General features: G+C 64.6%; 1 protein-coding gene across 2 annotated transcripts in view; it reads left to right on the top strand.

Moving 5' to 3' along the window:
• The first annotated feature begins 2,641 nt into the window (after positions 1 to 2,641).
• Positions 2,642 to 17,517, top strand: part of OLFM1 (olfactomedin 1) — a 36,772-nt gene continuing 21,896 nt past the window's right edge. Inside the window, exons 1-2 of one of the 2 annotated variants that reach the window (XM_030294206.1) lie at positions 2,642 to 2,844; positions 16,529 to 16,678. In XM_030294206.1, coding sequence (XP_030150066.1) covers positions 2,749 to 2,844; positions 16,529 to 16,678 — 246 coding nt within the window. In that variant the 5' untranslated portion in view covers positions 2,642 to 2,748. Of the gene's footprint in view, positions 2,845 to 14,437; positions 14,621 to 16,528; positions 16,679 to 17,517 lie in introns of those variants that run through there. The other variant, XM_030294205.1, reaches the window with a different exon arrangement.

The following is a 17,517-nucleotide window of genomic DNA, read 5'->3' as shown; positions in this document are numbered from 1 at the left end:
GTCCGTCCCCCGGCCCCGGGGTGGCCTCTGCTCTGCCTTCTGTCTCTACGGCCTGATTCCTCTCGGGCCTCGTGGGAGTGGATCCCACAGGGTCGTCCTTCTGGGTCTGGCTTACCTCTCTTGGCACTGTGTTCTCTGGGCTCACTCGCAAGCCCGGGTCAGAATCCCCTCCCTTTTAAAAATTTTTGTTTGAGAGACAGAGAGAGAGAGAGAGAGAGAGAGAGAGAGAGAGAGAGAAGCTCAAGGAGGCTTCCTGCTCAGCACGGAGCCAGACACAGGGCTCGATCCCATGACCCTGGGATCATGACCCGAGTCGGACACTGGACACTGGACCAACTGAGCCACCCAGGCGCTCCCCCCTCCCTTTGAAAAGCCGATTAATATGCCGGCACCCAATATACTACCCTGTTGATCCACCCTCTGTCGCTGAGTTGTTTCCATTTCTTGGCCACTGTGCATAATGCTGTGGTGAGCTTGGGTGTAGACAGATCTGTTCCAGACTCAGCTTTCCATCCCTTTGAGCACACCCCACAGTGGACTTGCTGGGTCATTAGAGTTGTGTAGTTTTGAAAATAAAAACAATTCCTGCTCAGGTCAGACCTTAGGTCTCGGTCTACTTGAGGAAATCGACACAGCCTAGCATCTCTGTTCCACAGGAAGAAAAGCCCCAGGACTGGAGCTCACATCCCTGACCCGCGACCGTGTCCTGAGCCCCTGACCTCTTCCGCACACGAGGACACCGGCAGCAGCCCCAGGGCATTGACACGGAGGTTGAAGGGGACGCTCAGGCAGTACGCCCAGGGCACGGAGGGTGCTGGGTGAACTCTCAGAGCCTCCCCCTAGTCCTTCCGAGTTTACTAAAGCTTTTTTTTTTTTTAATGTTTATTAACTTTTGAGAGGGAGAGAGAGAGAGAGAGAGAGGATGAGCAGGCAAGGGGCAGACAGAGAGGAAGACACAGAATCCGAAGCAGGCTCCAGGCTCCGAGCTGTCAGCACAGAGCCCGACACGGGGCTCGAACCCACGAACCGTGAGATCATGACCTGAGCCGAAGTCAGACGGTTAACTGACTGCGCTTAGGAGGCCCTGGTACGAGCATCTTTCATTCCCATTCTACAGGAGTGGAAACTGAGGCTCGGAGAGCCTCCCCCTGGAAGGGCCAGGATAAGACACCGGCCCCTCCAGCTCCCCGAGCAGCCTTCTCTCCACCCCCCACCCCTGCAGCCTCTCTCAGCCTTCCAGGGAGCGGAGGGGCCAGGGGCTCACAAACAGCTCGCTTTCACTCTCAGGCCAATGAAAGCCGAAGAGGGGCTGAGAGAACAAAGAGCCCCCAGGGCCTCACCTCGCCTCACATCTTCTCCCAGAGCCACCTCCTCTGGGTACTCGGGCCCAACCTGCCGGACGACCTACCCCAGGAGCTCTCACCAGGGCCCAGAGGGCACAGCCCCTCCTCCACCTTCTCCTCCCAAGGTGCACGAGCCCAGCTCCTGAGCCGGTGCCCACAGGGTGCCTCCTCCGTCAGGGGGCTGCACGGGGACAGGCTGGGAGTCCCCGCTCGTCCCTGCTCACCCCTGCTCTGGACCTTGCTGGGTGACACATCAGTTGGCCCCCAACACTGTCCCCCTCTGCGATGTGGGAAGATCGGACCGGATCACCCCCAGCCGCTCTGTATTCTGGGATTCTCGGGCCTGGAGCCTCCTTCACAGAGTTTATTTCCAAAAGGCTGACCACTAAACAACGGGACAGAGACCAGACAGACGCCTCTAAACTCCTGTGGCCACCTTCGCTTCCCAGAAAACAGGTGCCTGGAGACTCTCCTCCCCAGAAGGGAACGTTTAAATGGAAAATGTGGCCCCCAGGACCAGCCGCCCTGGTCTGGGACTCGTAACTTCCGCGGGAACACATGTAAAAGGACAAGGAGGAACACGAGGCAGACCCCCGGGGACCCTTACAGGGCGTGTGCCCCCCACTCCCCCGCCCCGCACACAACCGTGAACACAAGGACGCGTCCTCACCCCCACACCCAATGGGACAGGGGCCCCAGCACAGGTTCCGTTCCCCTTGCACCCCCACACCGATCACCCCGGGGCCGACAGGCCTGAGCCCCGGTCGCCCTGCTTGCAGGCTCTGTCCCCAACCGGCACTCCCACCCCCGGGACATCCTTCCTGGGTCTGAGCGTTGCTCTGTCTCATTAAAAGGTGACCCCCAAGGGCATGTTCAGCTGCCATCTCTGTCCCTCCCGGAGATGTGAAGCCCGCCTGCAGATCCTCCCCCAGCGGCCAGGCCCCCCACCCCCACTCTGCCTTTCCCCTCCCAACCCCAGGGGGTCCGGGGCCTCCCGCAGCTGCCGCCAGCCAGGATGGACTCTTCTGTCCGAGTTAAATTTCCCCCGCCTTTTTGATGTCACATCCTGTCCCAGCCTGCTTCCCCGCCGCCGCCGCCCTCCCCACTCCCGCGCGCGAGCGTGGCGCGCGGGTCCCTCTGCGCCACCCGGCCGCCTTCCTCGCAAACTTTTGGCACCCCCCGCCCAGGCGCGCCCGTGCGGGGAGGGGGGGTGGGGGGGAGCGCGGGAGGAGGGGCCGCGGAGGGCCGCGCCCCGCCCGCCCGGGGACAGCGGGGACAGCGCGCAGGACGCGCTCGCCATGCAGAGCGGAGGCTCCGGGTGCTGAAGGCGCGGGGCCAGCAGAGCCGGGAGCGCGTCCGCGTCCGCGTCCACGCAGCGCCGGCGCCAGCACCGGGGCTCCTGCATATGCCAGGACGGCGGCGGTGGCAGCCAGACATGCAACCGGCCCGGAAGCTCCTCAGCCTCCTCTTCCTCGTCCTGATGGGCACCGAACTCACTCAAGTACGTGCGTCCAACGCCATTTTCCTCCTTGCGAGCGAGGGAGCGCCCAGCGCGGGGCCGGCCAAGTCGGCGAGCGGCTCCCAGCTCCGCGCCCGGGTGGGGAGGGGGCCGGAGCGCCGCGCACCCGGCTGGGAGGGAGGGGTGCAGGCCGACGGAGACCGCAGCCGTGCGCCCCCACCCGCGGAACCCCCAGCGCCGGCCCAGCGCCCGCGGGGGGGAGGGGGTGCCCCTCTCGCCTAGGACCCCCAGCCTCCCACCGCCCTGAGAAGTTCAGAGGGCGGCATGGTGGCAACCGGGGCGGGGGAGACAGAGCAGGGTGTCCGAGCTCCTGGCATTTCCAGCCGAAGCTCTGAGTCCCACCCCCCACCCCCACCCCCCTACTCTGGAGCCTCCTGTGTCTCTGCCTTTGGGTGTAATGCTGCCCTTGGGGCTCCCCCGAGCAGGGGGTGGCAATTGTGCGTCCGAGGCCAGACCGGGAAGGACAGGCGGCGGGAGCAGGGCTGGGCGCATTGTGCACTCAGTGTGGAGGCTTGGGGGGTTGTGGCCACATGCGCGGCGTGAAGCGTGAGTGCCAAGCGAGGGCCGTGTGCGCGTGTGGGGACCGCTGGGCGTTTGAAGCGGGCTCGCTGCCCCCCCCCCCCCCCCGAGCAACGTATCAATAGAAAGCCCGTCTCTGGCTGGTATTCTCCATCTTAAAAATCCGTTTCGGAGCTGGCAGGTCTGGGAGGAGGAGAGGGCTGTCTGGGAGCGCTGGAATGGGGGTGTCTCCTTGGCAGCGGGGTGCTGGAAAGACGCTGCCAGCTTCAGGAGCCAGGCTGCTCGGGGGTGACATTAAAATGCCCTTTCGATGGTGCCACCGTGCCACGCTCGGAGCTGGAGACACTGGCCCTTTGGAGCTGCGGGTCCAGGGGGCGGACGGGGCCGCCAGCACCTTGCCGCAAGCCCCCAGCGGCCCCTGACCCTCCCTCCCTCCCTCCCTCCCTCCGCCTCCCTCCATCTCAGGAGAAAAGAGGAAACAAAGAGAGAAGAGAGGGCAAGAGGAGGATCACGGAAGAGAAGGCTCTGGAACAGTCTTCCCTTGTTCTGCCTTGAAGCCCTTGCCGGCTCCCTGGCTCTGCCCGGGAGACGCAGCTCCCACCCCAGCGTCGCGAGGGTCCTGTCCCAGCCGCCCTCAGAGACCCCTGCCCCAGTGCCATCGGGCGGTTGGGTCCCCTAGAGAGGTGCCTCGTGGTCTCCGGGAGAGAAGTTTCCTCGGCGGTGGGGATAGCCTGGCCGAGGCCGGGCTGGTGTAGCATGGACAGTTGCACACGCGCACGCACGTGCACACTCACACAATTACACTCCACAGACGGGAGCACACGTGGGCAGCCAGGCAGGTAGTGAGTAGCGTGTGCCTTATTTAGACATTTTGGGAGAGAGAATGCTGGTTGTCCGTGGCCCTGGACGTGGCCGCCCCCAGCGCCCTCCGAGCCTTAACGGCCTCCTCGCTTCCAGGCACCCCGAGTCTCCATTCCCAGACCACGCAGGCTTTTCCTCGAGAGGTCTCCTCCTCAGGTCTGTGTAAAGATCCCCCGTTCTTGGAAGAAACTTTCGGTCCGACTTCAGCCGGAAGCTCTGTCTCGGTGGCGAAGGCGTCTGCCCGGCCACGCTGCCGGTTCCGGCCCCCGGGGGGTGTCAGCCAAGCCCTGTGCACGCACACCTGCCTCCTCCTCCTCCTGCTTCCGGGTCCCCTTCAGGACCCAGGCCAGCGCCCCACGACCGCGCCCTCCCCTGGGCCAGCCAGGGGGGCTGATGTTTTCTGAGGCTGAGCTGTGGGATGTCTCAGGGGACTGTGTCCCTCGGTGCAGCCAGGAGGCCCGGCCCCTCCCTCCCTGGGAGGTTAGAGAGTCCCCTGTGGGAGGCCGATCGTCCCGTATCCCGCCCGGCGGGGTCTTAGAACAAAGGCTCAACCAGGTAAGCTCGCTCCCGGTTGTTCCCAGCCTGTGAAGGGTCAGAGAGTGGCCACCAGTAACCTGTGAGGCGGGGAGTGGAGTGGGGAGCAGGTGTGGGCCAGGGCTGGGCTGCGGTCAGTCTGAGAACTACTGGCACAACCACGCTCCGAAGTCTCGCTCTCTTGATCCCAAAGTAATCCAGCCCTAGGCAGCCAGGTGTCATGAGCAAAGCCAAGTGCACTCGTCAGTGGCTGAGATAAGCAAACAGAGGGCGGGCCGAGCACCGGCGGCTGAGCCGCGAGGTGTCTGTCTCCCCCCCACACCCCCCCTCCGTTTCTCTCCCACTTTCTGTAAGTGGCCCCCATGGCCTTCGAGGCCTTTCCAGGGACGTGCCCACAGGGCTCCAGGGCCGCTGCGTTCGCGGGTTAGCCCGTGTTGAAGCGGGAGCGAGTCAGGAACGCGGGGCTGGTACCCGCGCTGCTTGAAGGGTGCTCGCGGCCGGGCGGGGGAGAGGAGCGCGTGGCCGAGCCACCTGTTTTCCCGACAGCTCGCGGATGATGAGCCGCGCCACCGAATGCCAACCAGTGACGGACGGCCTACTACGTGCCAGGCCGGTGGGTCCAGGTGAAGCTTGTCCTCAGACAGACAGGCCTTTCTTGGCCTTATTCCGTGATTTCCAAAGAAAGGCTGGTGCTTCGTGCTTCCTGGGAAGGATTTTGGGAGTGTCCCAGCGGGGCACGGGGGAGCCGCCCCCTCCCTCTTGGGGGAGTCAGGCTGTGGGGCCTCCTGGGCTCCAGGCCTACCTGGTCCACCGATAGAAGCATGCTGCCTGCACACGAAGGTGTGAAATGAGCGGGGGCTCTGCAGCAACGACCTTGACCCCAGCTGCCCGCGCTCGTACCCCAATCCCACCAGGCGCCATCGAGGTGACCTTGAGGGAAGCTCTTAACCTCTCAGCCCGCACGTCCGCCTGTTCGTAACCGGATGACTCTGGAAGAGGTGGCCTCACACAGACCCTGTCCTGCTCGGTCGCTAACTCGCCCTCCCCGTCTCGTGCTGTTCTCGGACGCCAGCTGGTCGGGTTTAGCGCAGTCAGACCTGGGCTCAGGGTGCGGTCGCGTCCGAGCCCTGTGGTCTGGCGTCTGGGCCGACAGGCTTTGTGGGACCCGAGGCTTTGCAAGGGGCAGGAGACCGTGTGGGCCCAGGGCTCTGGGGTCGGAGCGGGGCTGAGCGTCGGGGAAGGTGGCGGCCTCGGTCCTGAGGCTGCTGGAGCGTCCGGCCGTGAGCAGGCGGGGAGGGGGGCGGAGGGGCTACACGGAGGCCGGCCGAGGCAGGAGGGAGGGTGTGTGGAGGAATGGGATTTGTTGCAACAGAGACGCAGAGCTTCTGTTGTTACCTCGAGCCCCAGGCCGGGCTTGGCCTTTCTTAAGGACGTGAGCCCCCCACGCGCACACCCGTGACGGCCTTCCGGCCGTGAACAATGAGCAGAGTGCCCTTGTGGCCTGCTGTCGCTGTGGCTGGCACGGCCGGGCCGGGAGCCGGAGCCCAGATGAGAGCAAACCCCGGCCCCCTTTGGGGAGGGGTGGGGGTGCTGTGGACGGACAGGGCGGGTGTCACAGAGCAGCTGGCGTGGGGGTTAGCCCCCAGAATCCCACCGGGACCCATCACTTCAAATCCGTCCTCTCCTCCTGAGATCCCGCCGGTCCCGCTGTAGAAAACCCAGCCCGCTCCCTGAGCCGATGTAACTAGACTGCAACAGCCCCATTGTGTGGCCTGCTCTAGACTAACCTTGGGCCGATGACCCCACTCACCTGGACCCCCCCACGGGTGCCCTGGACGCTGGAGTGCGAGTGGAGGCGGGGTGGGGGTTCGGGAGCACCGGGGTCTCGTCCCAAACCGGTCAGTTCACGACACACGTCATGTAAGGCGGCCGGCGGGTTGGCAGGCCACCGGAGAGGAGCCCTCTGGGTTCCCAAGTGGCCGCCTTCCGGGCAGGAGGGCGCCGTGACACCCGGGGGGGGGGGGGGATCGAGCTGTAGATCGTCCTCGCTGACGGCTGCTTCAAGTCCGAAAGCAATGTGCTCCTCCCCGCGCTGACTTCAGCCTTCCCCGATAAAAAGAAAGGTAATTTTCTGCCTTGGGTTGTATTTATTACTAAAGTTATCAGGCCCTGTAATCAGTATTAACATCACCGTGTAAAGTAATACAAAACTAATTACAAGCTAAACTGAATTAGACGCATGTGGCAACCGTGAGCCGGGCTGACAGGGACAGGAACCGATTTTCGGCGGTGGAAAAAAGCACCGAGGACGCCCTGCGTACCCCGAAACCGGCAGCCTGAGGGTCCTTGCCACGGCAGGGCCACTTCCGCTGGCCAGTGCGGCTCCCACTGGGGCTGAGGGAGGGGGCAGCAGGTGGGACCCGAAAACACCCGTCCCTTCACCTCTTGGGCGACCCCCCCCCCACACACACACACACACGAGGAACAGGGGCTGACACCAGCAAGGGGGGTTCCTGCGCCACGCTGCCCGCCGGGAGCGTCGCCTGGAGCAGGAGGTGGCGAGGCCGGCAGCCCCGTGCCGTATCCCCACCCTCAGAGTTAGGAAACCGAGGCTGGGGGAGATGACGCGGCCCGTCTGGCGGCCCAGCGTGTAAGCGACAGACCCCTCCGTGTGCTCCCAGGTCCGTCTGACGCCTGAGACGCCCGAGCTCGTGTTTCTGTTAAGACGGAGTGAACACATGAACCGCGGAGGGGGGGCTCGGTGCCACAGAGCAGCCAGCAGGGGCCGCCTGGGGCCGACGCGCCAGACCCCCGAGCTTCGCGGAGCGCCCCCGGGCAGCCCGTCGTCTCCCGCGTCTCCCGCGGCGGGGCCCCGTGCGCTCTCTGCTCCCACCTGCCAGCTCGGCTTTTAGAAGGGAGGACAGCAGGGCACGGGAGCGTCTGGCATGACCCTGACCTTGCGGAGCCCTTCCCACCGCGAAGGGCGGGTGGCCTCGAACAAGTCCCCGTGTCCACCCGCCGGGCGTTGGAGAGTGCACACTCTCAGGGACAAAATGGGGGTCCGGGAGGGAGCTCTACGTCTGCTTGACGGCTGAGCCCAGGAAGCGGGCAGGGACACACACACACACACACACACACTCAGCTCCGTGCGGCTCTGGGCGTGATTCAGACAGCGCTGGGGAGGAGGGACCGGGCCCCGCTTGGGGTCTTCTGGCAAACGCAGCTCCCCCTTCCTCTGTGCCCAGGTTCCATCCCGGGACACCTGCCAAGTGACTGGGGTGAAGCTGCCGTCTTAGCTCTCGGGCAGTGTTGGAAGACGCGAGCTTTCCAACCCGCTTGCTCTGATCCTGGCCACAGGGGTTTGGCCTGTGTGCTCCTTGTGCGCGGTTTAACGACATCTACAATCTGGCGGCCAGGAGGAGAGTGGGTGGCCGCACCGAGGCGCATCTCCTGGCTCCGTCCCCATTCAGATGCGCGGGGCATGGCGCTCACAGAGAGCATCTCGCTCCGGTCCTGCGGGTTTAGGGAGCGGGCGCGACGCCCTCCGGGAGCTTGGACTTCACGGCAGTGACTCCTCCAGTGTGCAAAATGGCTCTCATGGGTGGTTCCGGAAGGACACGAAGTTACTCCCTCTGGCTCTCAGTGATGGTTTGGGTGTCTGAGGGTCGGAGAGGAAGCCGAGGTATATTTATAAATATTATCAGTAGCGGACTCAGCACCCCAGGGTGTTGGTGCTAAATCTGATAGCGAACAAGGTCCCGGAGAAGAAACAGAGGCAGGCTTTCAGAAACAATCCGCGGCTCTCAGACGTGCGTCCCCGAGCGCCGGCCCCGCCAGGTGCAGGAAAGTTCCCGTTCGCTGCCTAGGGGCAGAGTCAGACGCGAGCGAGCGGGGATGTGGCATCCAGGTACTCGATTTCTCCAGACACGACACCTCCCTTTGGTAGAGCTGGCTGGGAAGGTTTCTGAGGCGGAGTCCCCCCCCCCCCCCACCATCAGGCAGAGTCCTAATCTGTTGGAGGCGGGGCTGGAGGCGGAGCGTGTGCTCTGGGAGGGAGGGGCATCGGGCAGCAGACCTGGTCCTGCAGACCTGGCCTTCTGAGCCATGTTGGAATCCGTGAACCCGTGTCCGGATCAATGACTTAAATTCAGCAGAAACCAGACTGCTCTCCTCAGTTCAGTTATGGTGACTTCCCTTAATGGGCGAAAGGAAGCAGTAATGTCTGGGGGGCCCCCAAAACCCACGAGCTCAGCTCAGAGGGCGACCTGCCTGCAGGGCCGTCCTGTCCAGGGTCTCCAAAGCGCCACTCCCAGAAGCAGACCCCATTTCCGCTGGGCAACTGAGAGGACACATGGCCGTGGCCTCCCGGTCTGGATGCAAGCCAGGCTGAGGCAACGTTTATGAAAGCAGCATGGAACTTTCCAGAGGAGGAGCAGAGGGTGTGGGGGGCCGCGGGGAGGGGCCACAAACGGTCAGCTCTCTGAAGGACAAAGAATCGGGACTGAGGGCGAGAAGGGGGCGTCGTGGCTGAGGGAAGAGGCCGCCCTGGTGACAGCTGCGGGTCACAGAGCACCGTCCCATGGGGAAGTGGCTGCTCTTTCCCGGGGGGTTGGAATAGACACCGTGAGTCCCAGCCCCGCAGGACCTCGAGCCCGCATGCATGGACGGCGGAAGGAAGGGACCCGGGAGGAGGCTTCGCAGCAGGATGGGTCAGCTCTCAGCTCTGCAGCCGGGCTAACAAACGTCCCAAGGTGCCCGGCTCCAGACCAGACCTTTCGCTGTTGCAGAAATGTTCTTCCCCAGCAGGAGAGTGATGGAAAGGGCGCACACAGGGTGAGGGAGCAGAGTGGCCCCACGCGGCCCCCCTAACCCTCTCCCATTTCCGTCTGCCCTCCCTCTCTCCTCCACCCCGGCTATGTGCGGATAGCTTCAGAAAAATATGCGTGCTTCTTCAAAAGACTTTATCCATTGGGGCGCCTGGGGGGCTCCGTCGGTTGAGCGTCCGACTTCGGCTCAGGTCATGATCTCACGGTTGGTGAGTTCGAGTCCCGCGTCAGGCTCTGTGCCGACAGCTCCGAGCCTGGAGCCCGCTTCCGATTCGGTGTCTCCCTCTCTCTCTGCCCCTCCCCTGCTCATGCTCTGTCTCTGTTTCTCGAGAATAAATAAACATTAAAAAAAAAATTTTTTTTTAATGTTTATTTATTTTGAGCTAGAGCAAGTGAAGCTGGGGAAGGGCAGAGAGAGAGACAGAGGGAAAGAGAATCCCAAGCAGGCTCCTCGCTGTGCAGAGCCTGACACGGGGGCTCGATCCCACGAACCGTGAGATCATGACCTGAGCCAAAACCAGGAGTCCACCACTTAACTGAGGCACCCAGGCGCCCTGGGAAAATGTGCATGCTTTTCCACAGCAAAAGGGCATCCAAACTTTGCTCTTTGGGGCTGTCCCTTTGCCAAGGCCCAGACCTGAGCGAGTCCCTACTCCGGGGACCTGTGCTCTGTCTGTAGAACGGAGATGCTCCGACGTCGTGCCTCCTCGCGGGCCACAAGCCGGGAGGCAGGACCTCCCAGGGCTGGACCACACCAGTGCCTTTGCTCTCGGACTTCCAGCCCCACAACCGCGAGCGGCAAATGCCTGCCGTCATAAGCTGCCGGTCGGCAGTGTTTTGTCATAGCGGCCGGAGCAGACGGACCCCGTGACGTCTGACAGGCAGAGGTGTGCCACGTTTCTGAGCTTGGTCCTGGGAACGGCCGGCTCCCCACATGACCTTGAAGGTCTTGCCGTCTTCCCGAGCCTGACGCGGCAAGAGCATCGCCCATGGGCGGCCGCGAGGATCAAGGGACATGATGCAGCTGGCGTGAGGGCGTCTGGGGCACAGCACCTGCTCAGTTAGGGTTACGGTGGCTATTGAGAGTGGTGAGCGTAAGTGAGCCCTTGCTTCCAGGGAAGCCGTGTGGAAATTGGGATTTAAATTCCTCCTCAGGAACATTTGGGGTTGGCCGACGCCAAGGATCCTTTAATCCAAATGCCTCATTCTTCAACAATGCACAGTTTGCTTTCGGAAATACAGTGTGGCCTCCTAAATCAAATTACACTTGCTCAAGGCTTCTCGGATGACCCTTTCAAATGCATTAAAAGCAAGAGTCTCTCCTACTGACTCATGGATTCCAGTCCCTGGAGAGGACTTTGGTTTGGGATTAGAGGAGTCAGAAGTGACTTACCTCCAACCTCCAGCTTGTCAGAGCAGCGGTGCAGGGAAGGGCATAGGGGTGCAGGGAAGGGCACAGGGGTGCAGGGCAGGGCACAGGGGTGCAGGGCAGGGTCGCAGGGGTGCAGGACAACGTGGCAATGGTGCAGGGCAGGGCATAGGGGTGTAGGAAAGGGCAGGGCATCAGTGGTGCAGGGCAGCAGGGGTGCAGGGCATGGCAGCAGGGGTGCAGGGCAGGGAGGCAGGGCAGGGTGGAAGGGGTGCAGGGTAGGGCATAGGGGTGCAGGGCAACAGGGCTGTAGGGCAGGGCATGGGGTGTAGGGCAGGGCAGGGCCTCAATGGTGCAGGACAGGGCAGCAGGGGTGCAGGCTCACTGTGGGTCAGGAGCAGGGCTATACCCACCACACACCCCTGTTCTGTCTACACACGCCCTCTGGGAGGGAGGGATGTGAATGGTGCCTCTGTTTGCGCCTTTATAAACACAGAAAGGGATGCAGAGGTGGTGAGGAGGGACTGACAGGCGTCAGGCGGGGTGCGAGCCAGCTGTCGCCCCAAGTCCCGCTCAAATTCTCTGACCTCCAGGGTCGGCTCGGCTCCCAGGCAGCTGTGGCACTTCCGAGGCACCGTCCACAGTTGGCAAACCCCGTGGGAGTCACCCAGAGCCCGATGTTTACAAAGACGGCCTCCCAGCCACGCCTCAGGGGACGCCACAAACACTCCCAGCTCCCCGGCATGGCTGCAGGGCTCACGTCCCCAGCCCGGCCCCCAGTGCCCGTGCGCGGAGGGTCGAGGAGGGTCGAGGGTCGGAGGGGGTCCCGGGCGGGTGGAGCCAAAGCAGCTCGTGGGTCCCGGGGTCCTCCCGCCTCCCGAGTTGCCCGGAGCAGCGTCGGCCCCGTCGTCGCAAACTACCTGGTCTTGGGTTTCTCAGTTGAGGAGCCCGACGGACGTGGTGCCCTTCAAACTTCCTTTGTTTCCTTTTTTTAATTCTTTCTATCTGCCCATCTGGACCCTCATCCTCCTCGAACGGGGCTCTGGTCGGGGGGGATTACTTTCGTGTCCGGCAATACCTTCTGAGCACTTGTGCGTCCGTATCAACAGCGGCAGCTGTCACGAGGGGCGGCAGGGGTCCCCGGGGGCACGAGTCCCAGCCCTGCCATGCACTTGAGCCCTGGTCACTCAGCGGAGGGGCCTCCCGAGTGCGTGCTGTCTCCTGCCAAGCGGGGTGACCGGGAAAGGCACCGTTACCGGGCGCCAAACCCGCTCCCACACTAACGCGCTCCGTCTTCACGGTACCCCGGAGAGAGAGGTCACCGTTACTGTTAGCGAGCCCGTTTCCCAGATGGGCAAACTGAGGCACAGCAGGCCCAACCCCTCGGCCGGGGTCTCACAGCTGGTGGCAGAGCCAGGGCTCAAACCCAGGCCGCCGGCCCTGAGTCTGCCTTCTCCGTGCTGAGCGGCTCGTCCGAGACGCCTCTCTCTGGCAGCGGCGTGTTGGCCACTAATAATAAGAGAGTTTTCATTCACGCTCGGTGCCCGGCCATGGCGAGTGTCCAGGAATCGGCTCCCGTGTTGGTGTCGCTCCTGTCCCGGGCTGCACGGCAGGCTGTATCCAAGCCCTTGCCGCTTCTAGATGCACGGCCCGAGAGTTCTGTAGACTGGGTTGGGCTCGACTGGAGATTCTTTCCGCCAAGGAAGCGGCCACTGCCCGCAGTGGGATTTGAGCGCGAGTGATCTGGGCCAGCGTGGCTCGCGGCCCTGCATCTGCTGGTCACGCGCTGGCAGGGGAAGGAGGCTGAGCTCCGGTAGTCGCGTGAATGCTGCCTCTCGCACCCGGCCTGCGCGTGTGGCCTGGTGTGACCTGCACGGGCGGGCGGGCTCGCCGCGGAGCCTGCAGTACCGGCTCACACTGGGAGGTGGCGCCCTTCCCCAACGGTTGGAACCGGCCACCTGCACTCCCTGGTGCCCCTGGGGAAAACAAATCAGGAAACCCTTCGTTGGGGTCTCACACCGGACACCCGACACTCGGGCCGGGACCATCCTGGCTGTCATCGTCCCCTCTCCCAAAGGGCATGGAACAGAGACAGACGCCCTGGGAAGGTGGTGTCCATCTTCGATGGCCCCGGGAAGGCCGGATCCTTCCAATCCCGGTTCAGGAAGGGAGATTTATTTTCACCCAGGCAGAAAAGAGTGTGGTGAGTGCTCTGGGGGTTGCTTCCCAAACTTCCGGGACACTTAGTGAGAGGGACTGAGGACTGACAGAAACTTCATCCCCTAAAGGCTCCTGCAAATGCTAAAGCCGCGTTCAGGTGTTCGACCCAGTCAGCCCCGTGCCTCCGAGACACGCGCGTATCCTGCAGTGATGCCGCAGAGCGCTGGGGACTTAGGCCAGGCTGCCCTGACCCTCCACTCGGGCCCCAGGACTCGGGCTCCTCTCTTGCCCCCAACCACACACCCCAAGGCCCCACCCAGCTCCACACTCCTCATGGGCCGGGCACCTTCAGCTCTCCTGCCCAGATGCCTGAGCCCAAACCTAAACGCAGCTCCTGCCCTGCCCTTGGACCCCTCCCACCCCAACCCAGGGGCCCACACTGGTGGGTGCTACACCTGCCAGGAGGCTCCTTTCCTCCCAGAGGCCTTAGAGCACCTGCCCCACCCCCCACCCCCCATCCCCGGGGATTCCAGAAAGCCTTCCCCTTTCCACCCTTTTCCTCGCCCCTCCCCTCCCCGCGCTGGGGCTGGAGACCCCCTCCCGGCTGGGCTCCAGTGCGGGGGCGGCAGGGTTGGCGGGGAGCGTGGAGCCTCCACCCCCCAAGTAGGTCCAGGGCAGCGAGGGCGAGGGCTGAGCGCGCGATGCGGTGGCCAGCGGGGGTCCCAAAGGGGTGCCCAGGCCTCGCTCAGTCCGTCCGGCCGCCGGGAGGGAGCAGCGGCGCCACCAGTCTGGACGCTAAGGCCGCCGCGATTTTAGGACTTGGGGGCGGTGGTCGGCTCTCCTCCCTGAACACCCATCTCAACCCCTTGGCGACTGGGGTTTGCAGGCCTCGCTGCCAGCAGCCAGGGGGCGGCGGGGAGCCGGAGCGGAGAGGAAAAATCCACCCATTTCCTGGGCAGATTGCGTCGGCCGCCGCCCGGCCGTGTCCCCGCCTCCCGGCCGCGGCCCCCGCGCGCAGCCCGCGCGGCGCTCAGAGCCCGAGCCGGAGCCGGAGCCCGAGCCGGCGGCGAGGCGCGGAGCGCGGAGGGGCGGCGGCACCGCGGACACCGGGCAGCGGGCAGCGGGCAGCGGGCAGCGGCCACCGTCCCCGGCGCCCGGGGCGGCGCAGCCATGGCCGGGGCGCGCGGGGCGGCGGCGGCGGGCGGGCGGCGGCGGGCCGAAGGGGCGCGGGGACTCGGCCGGGCGCCCCTGCCCGCCGCGGTGCCCGCCGCCTGAAGGCTGCCCGGGGGCGCGGAGCCGGCGCCGGCGCGCGCGGGCGCAGGAGGCGACTCGAGGCGCGATGTCGGTGCCGCTGCTCAAGATCGGGGTTGTGCTGAGCACCATGGCCATGATCACCAACTGGATGTCCCAGACGCTGCCCTCGCTGGTGGGCCTCAACACCACCAAGCTCTCGGCGGCCAGCGGCGGGACGCTCGACCGCAGCACCGGCGTAAGTCCCCGCCGCCACCCCGCGGGCCCTGCCGCCCGCTCCCTCCGACCCCGACCCCTGGCTGGGCGGCGCCGAGCCGGAGCGCGGGGGCGCGGGGCCAAGGGCACGGGCAGGGGTCCCCGGCGGCGGCTCCCCCCCACGCTACCGCCGGCGGGGGTGACCGTGCCCCCCGCGCTTGCCCCGCCGGCCGGCACCCCGCCCCGGTCCCCCAGGGGCGCGCCTCCTTCCTTTGCCGGGGTTTCCTCTCGGGGCAGGGGGCCTCAGGGACTCGGAGGCCTGGAGTCCGCAGCAACTAATACTAAGTCCCTCGCGGACAAGGTCAGGAAACTGAGGCAGGGGACTTGGGGACTTGTCCAAGGTCACTCAGCAAGTAAGGGGTGGGGACGCGGTGCTCCGCCCTGTCAGGGCTGGTCCAGCCAGGGCTCCAGCGGAGCCCGCCCTACTTTGTCAAAGCCAGACGGACTGCCGGAGTGGGCCAGCGGCCGTTGGGGGAGCTGGCGGCTGCGAGTCCCCAAGCCAGGTCCCTGACGGTCCCGGCCGTGGTGGCCAGGGAGGGTGCAGTGGCCCTGGGGGGCACTGCCTGTGGAGCTGGCCCCTCCTGTCCCCTCTGCCCCTCTGCCTTGCCTCCCAGGTGGCTTTTCCTCCCTCATCAAGGCCTTGTGGGGGGGGGGAGGGGGCGGGTGGCGGGTGGCGAGTGGCCGGGGCGCCTGTGGGCAGGCCTGAGTCGGATGTTGGCTGGAGCCACTGGGAGGCAGGCCGAGCGGGAAGCAGCCCTGAGCGGAGGGGAACGGAGGAAGGAAGGACCCCAGGCGGGCCCCTCCTGGTGGGGAATGAAGGGGGGCGGGCAGGAGGCTCCTCTCCCACCTGGTTTGTGCTGCCCTGGGCACAGGTCTCCGTGTGAGCCCCTCCTGAGACCCTTGTCACGTTCACCTGCCGTTTCAAGTGCTTCCAGTGCTCTCATAATGACTTTGCTCCCGGGTCTGGGTCCTAAGCCTCTGGGGTTGGCAATGAATGAAACAAATGTATCGACTACTATAGGTTCTCCTCCCGGCCAGGCTAAAAATAGCAGGGAGGTGACCTGAGGCGCCCGGGCAGGCTGCCGGGGAGGGTCTGTGCTCAGGGAGTGTTTTCCCACACCCTGTGCCCCTGGCGCTCGGGACCCGAGCCGGGCGGCAAGGTGACACCGGCCACACACGGCTCCGGTTCCTTGGTGGGTCCTTGGGCATACCCCGGGACCGAGGCTGGGTGTGAACGCCGTGCCGCCAGAAACTTGGTGACATCCACTGAAGGACCGCGCGTGGCAGCCGGGTCGGAAGCCTGGCGCTTCCTCCGGCGGCCTCTGCCGGGGTGCCGGGGACGGTCGGGGCTCGGGGCGTTGCGGCTCTGGGCTGACGGGCGGCTGGATCCCGGGTTCTGCCGCGGGTGCCACATCCCTTCGCGTCAGGGACGGCGGAGCGAGGCTGCGCCAGCCACCCCTGCGTGCCTTGTGGGGAGGAGATCTTTCTGAATTACGTGCTGCGAGTGAACCAGCCACTTGCTTTCCTCCCTGGCTCCTCGCCGGCTTGCGGCCTCTTCCCTCCCGTCCTCCTAACCTATCAATTTGGTCAGATGCCAGAACTCCAAACATCCCTGGAATTTAAAAATCCCCTGGATTGGAAAAAAAGAATTAAAAGAGTCGTGTCGGTTTCACTTCCTTCTGGCCCTGGGGACCCCGATAGGAGATCGCCCCTTTGTTCTCGGGGGCCCCTTTCCCTCCCCGTGGTCAGAACCAACGCGTCTTTGGACCGTTTCTGCCCTTTTTTCCCGGAGGCTGGACTCTGACAGTCCTCCCCGGGTGTCTTTCCTGCTGCACTGCCTTACGGTCTGACCTCTCTCTCCCTCTCGCTCCCTCACCACCCCCCCCTCCAGGTGTTGCCCACCAACCCCGAGGAGAGCTGGCAGGTTTATAGTTCTGCCCAAGACAGCGAGGGCAGGTGTATCTGCACAGTGGTCGCCCCCCAGCAGACCATGTGTTCACGGGACGCCCGCACGAAACAGCTCAGGCAGCTGCTGGAGAAGGTGAGTCCGCGTGGGGTGTGTGTGTGTGTGTGTGTGTGTGTGTGCGCGCGTGTGTGCGTGCCCACACCAGCACCAAGGCTCGGCCAGCCTGCAGGGTCTGTCCTGCTTCAAGACCTCCCTCTTTCTTGGCACGTCCACACTCAGAATGTTTGTGAACGAGTGACTGAGTGAATGGATGGGTGCAGAACCCCCAAGGATGGCCCAGGAGGAGACGAGTAGACCCCACCGGTGGCTGCAGGCTCCCCTGAGGAGCCACGTGGGAGCGGGGTGCGGGGACGCGGGGTGCTTTCTTTCGCTGCCACCATCTCTCGGTCCCTCCTGGGGACCCGCAGTCCAGGGGGTGGGGGCTGGCGCGGAGCAGCTCCGTGGGGGGCATCCTTGCAGCCCTTTGGATTTTGCCCCTGGGGCTCTCCCCCTGCCCCCCCCCCACAGCAGGCCTTCAGGAGCAAAATCACACTGGGTCCTCACCTTTGCACCCACTGCGAACGGCACCGTGTGGCTCAAATACACACTCGGAAGCCATCGTTCCAAATAATCTCCACGAGGATCATGTAAACTTGGTGAGATTTTTCACCCCGTTTCAAGAATGGAAGTCAGAGGGTGGACCACCTGTCCCGAGCCAAGCAGCTGGCTCTGGGGGGGGGGGGGGGGGCCGGCACTCAAACCGCGGAGTGGTGCCCCCGCCTGGCGTCCTCTGCCCCCCCCCAGAGCTGTGCACGCACGCACACCACCCACGGACACACATGGACACAGCACGCACAGGCACACGCACACGCCATGCACAGGGCCACCTACACACCCCCCCCACACCACACATACCCCGTGGACATCCCACGTAC

The sequence above is a fragment of the Lynx canadensis genome, chromosome D4, assembly GCF_007474595.2.
Source record: "Lynx canadensis isolate LIC74 chromosome D4, mLynCan4.pri.v2, whole genome shotgun sequence".
In the NCBI taxonomy this organism is placed as follows: domain Eukaryota; kingdom Metazoa; phylum Chordata; class Mammalia; order Carnivora; family Felidae; genus Lynx; species Lynx canadensis.
The sequence above is the reverse complement of the archived record's forward strand: the minus strand, read 5'-3'. Positions and strand labels throughout refer to the sequence as shown.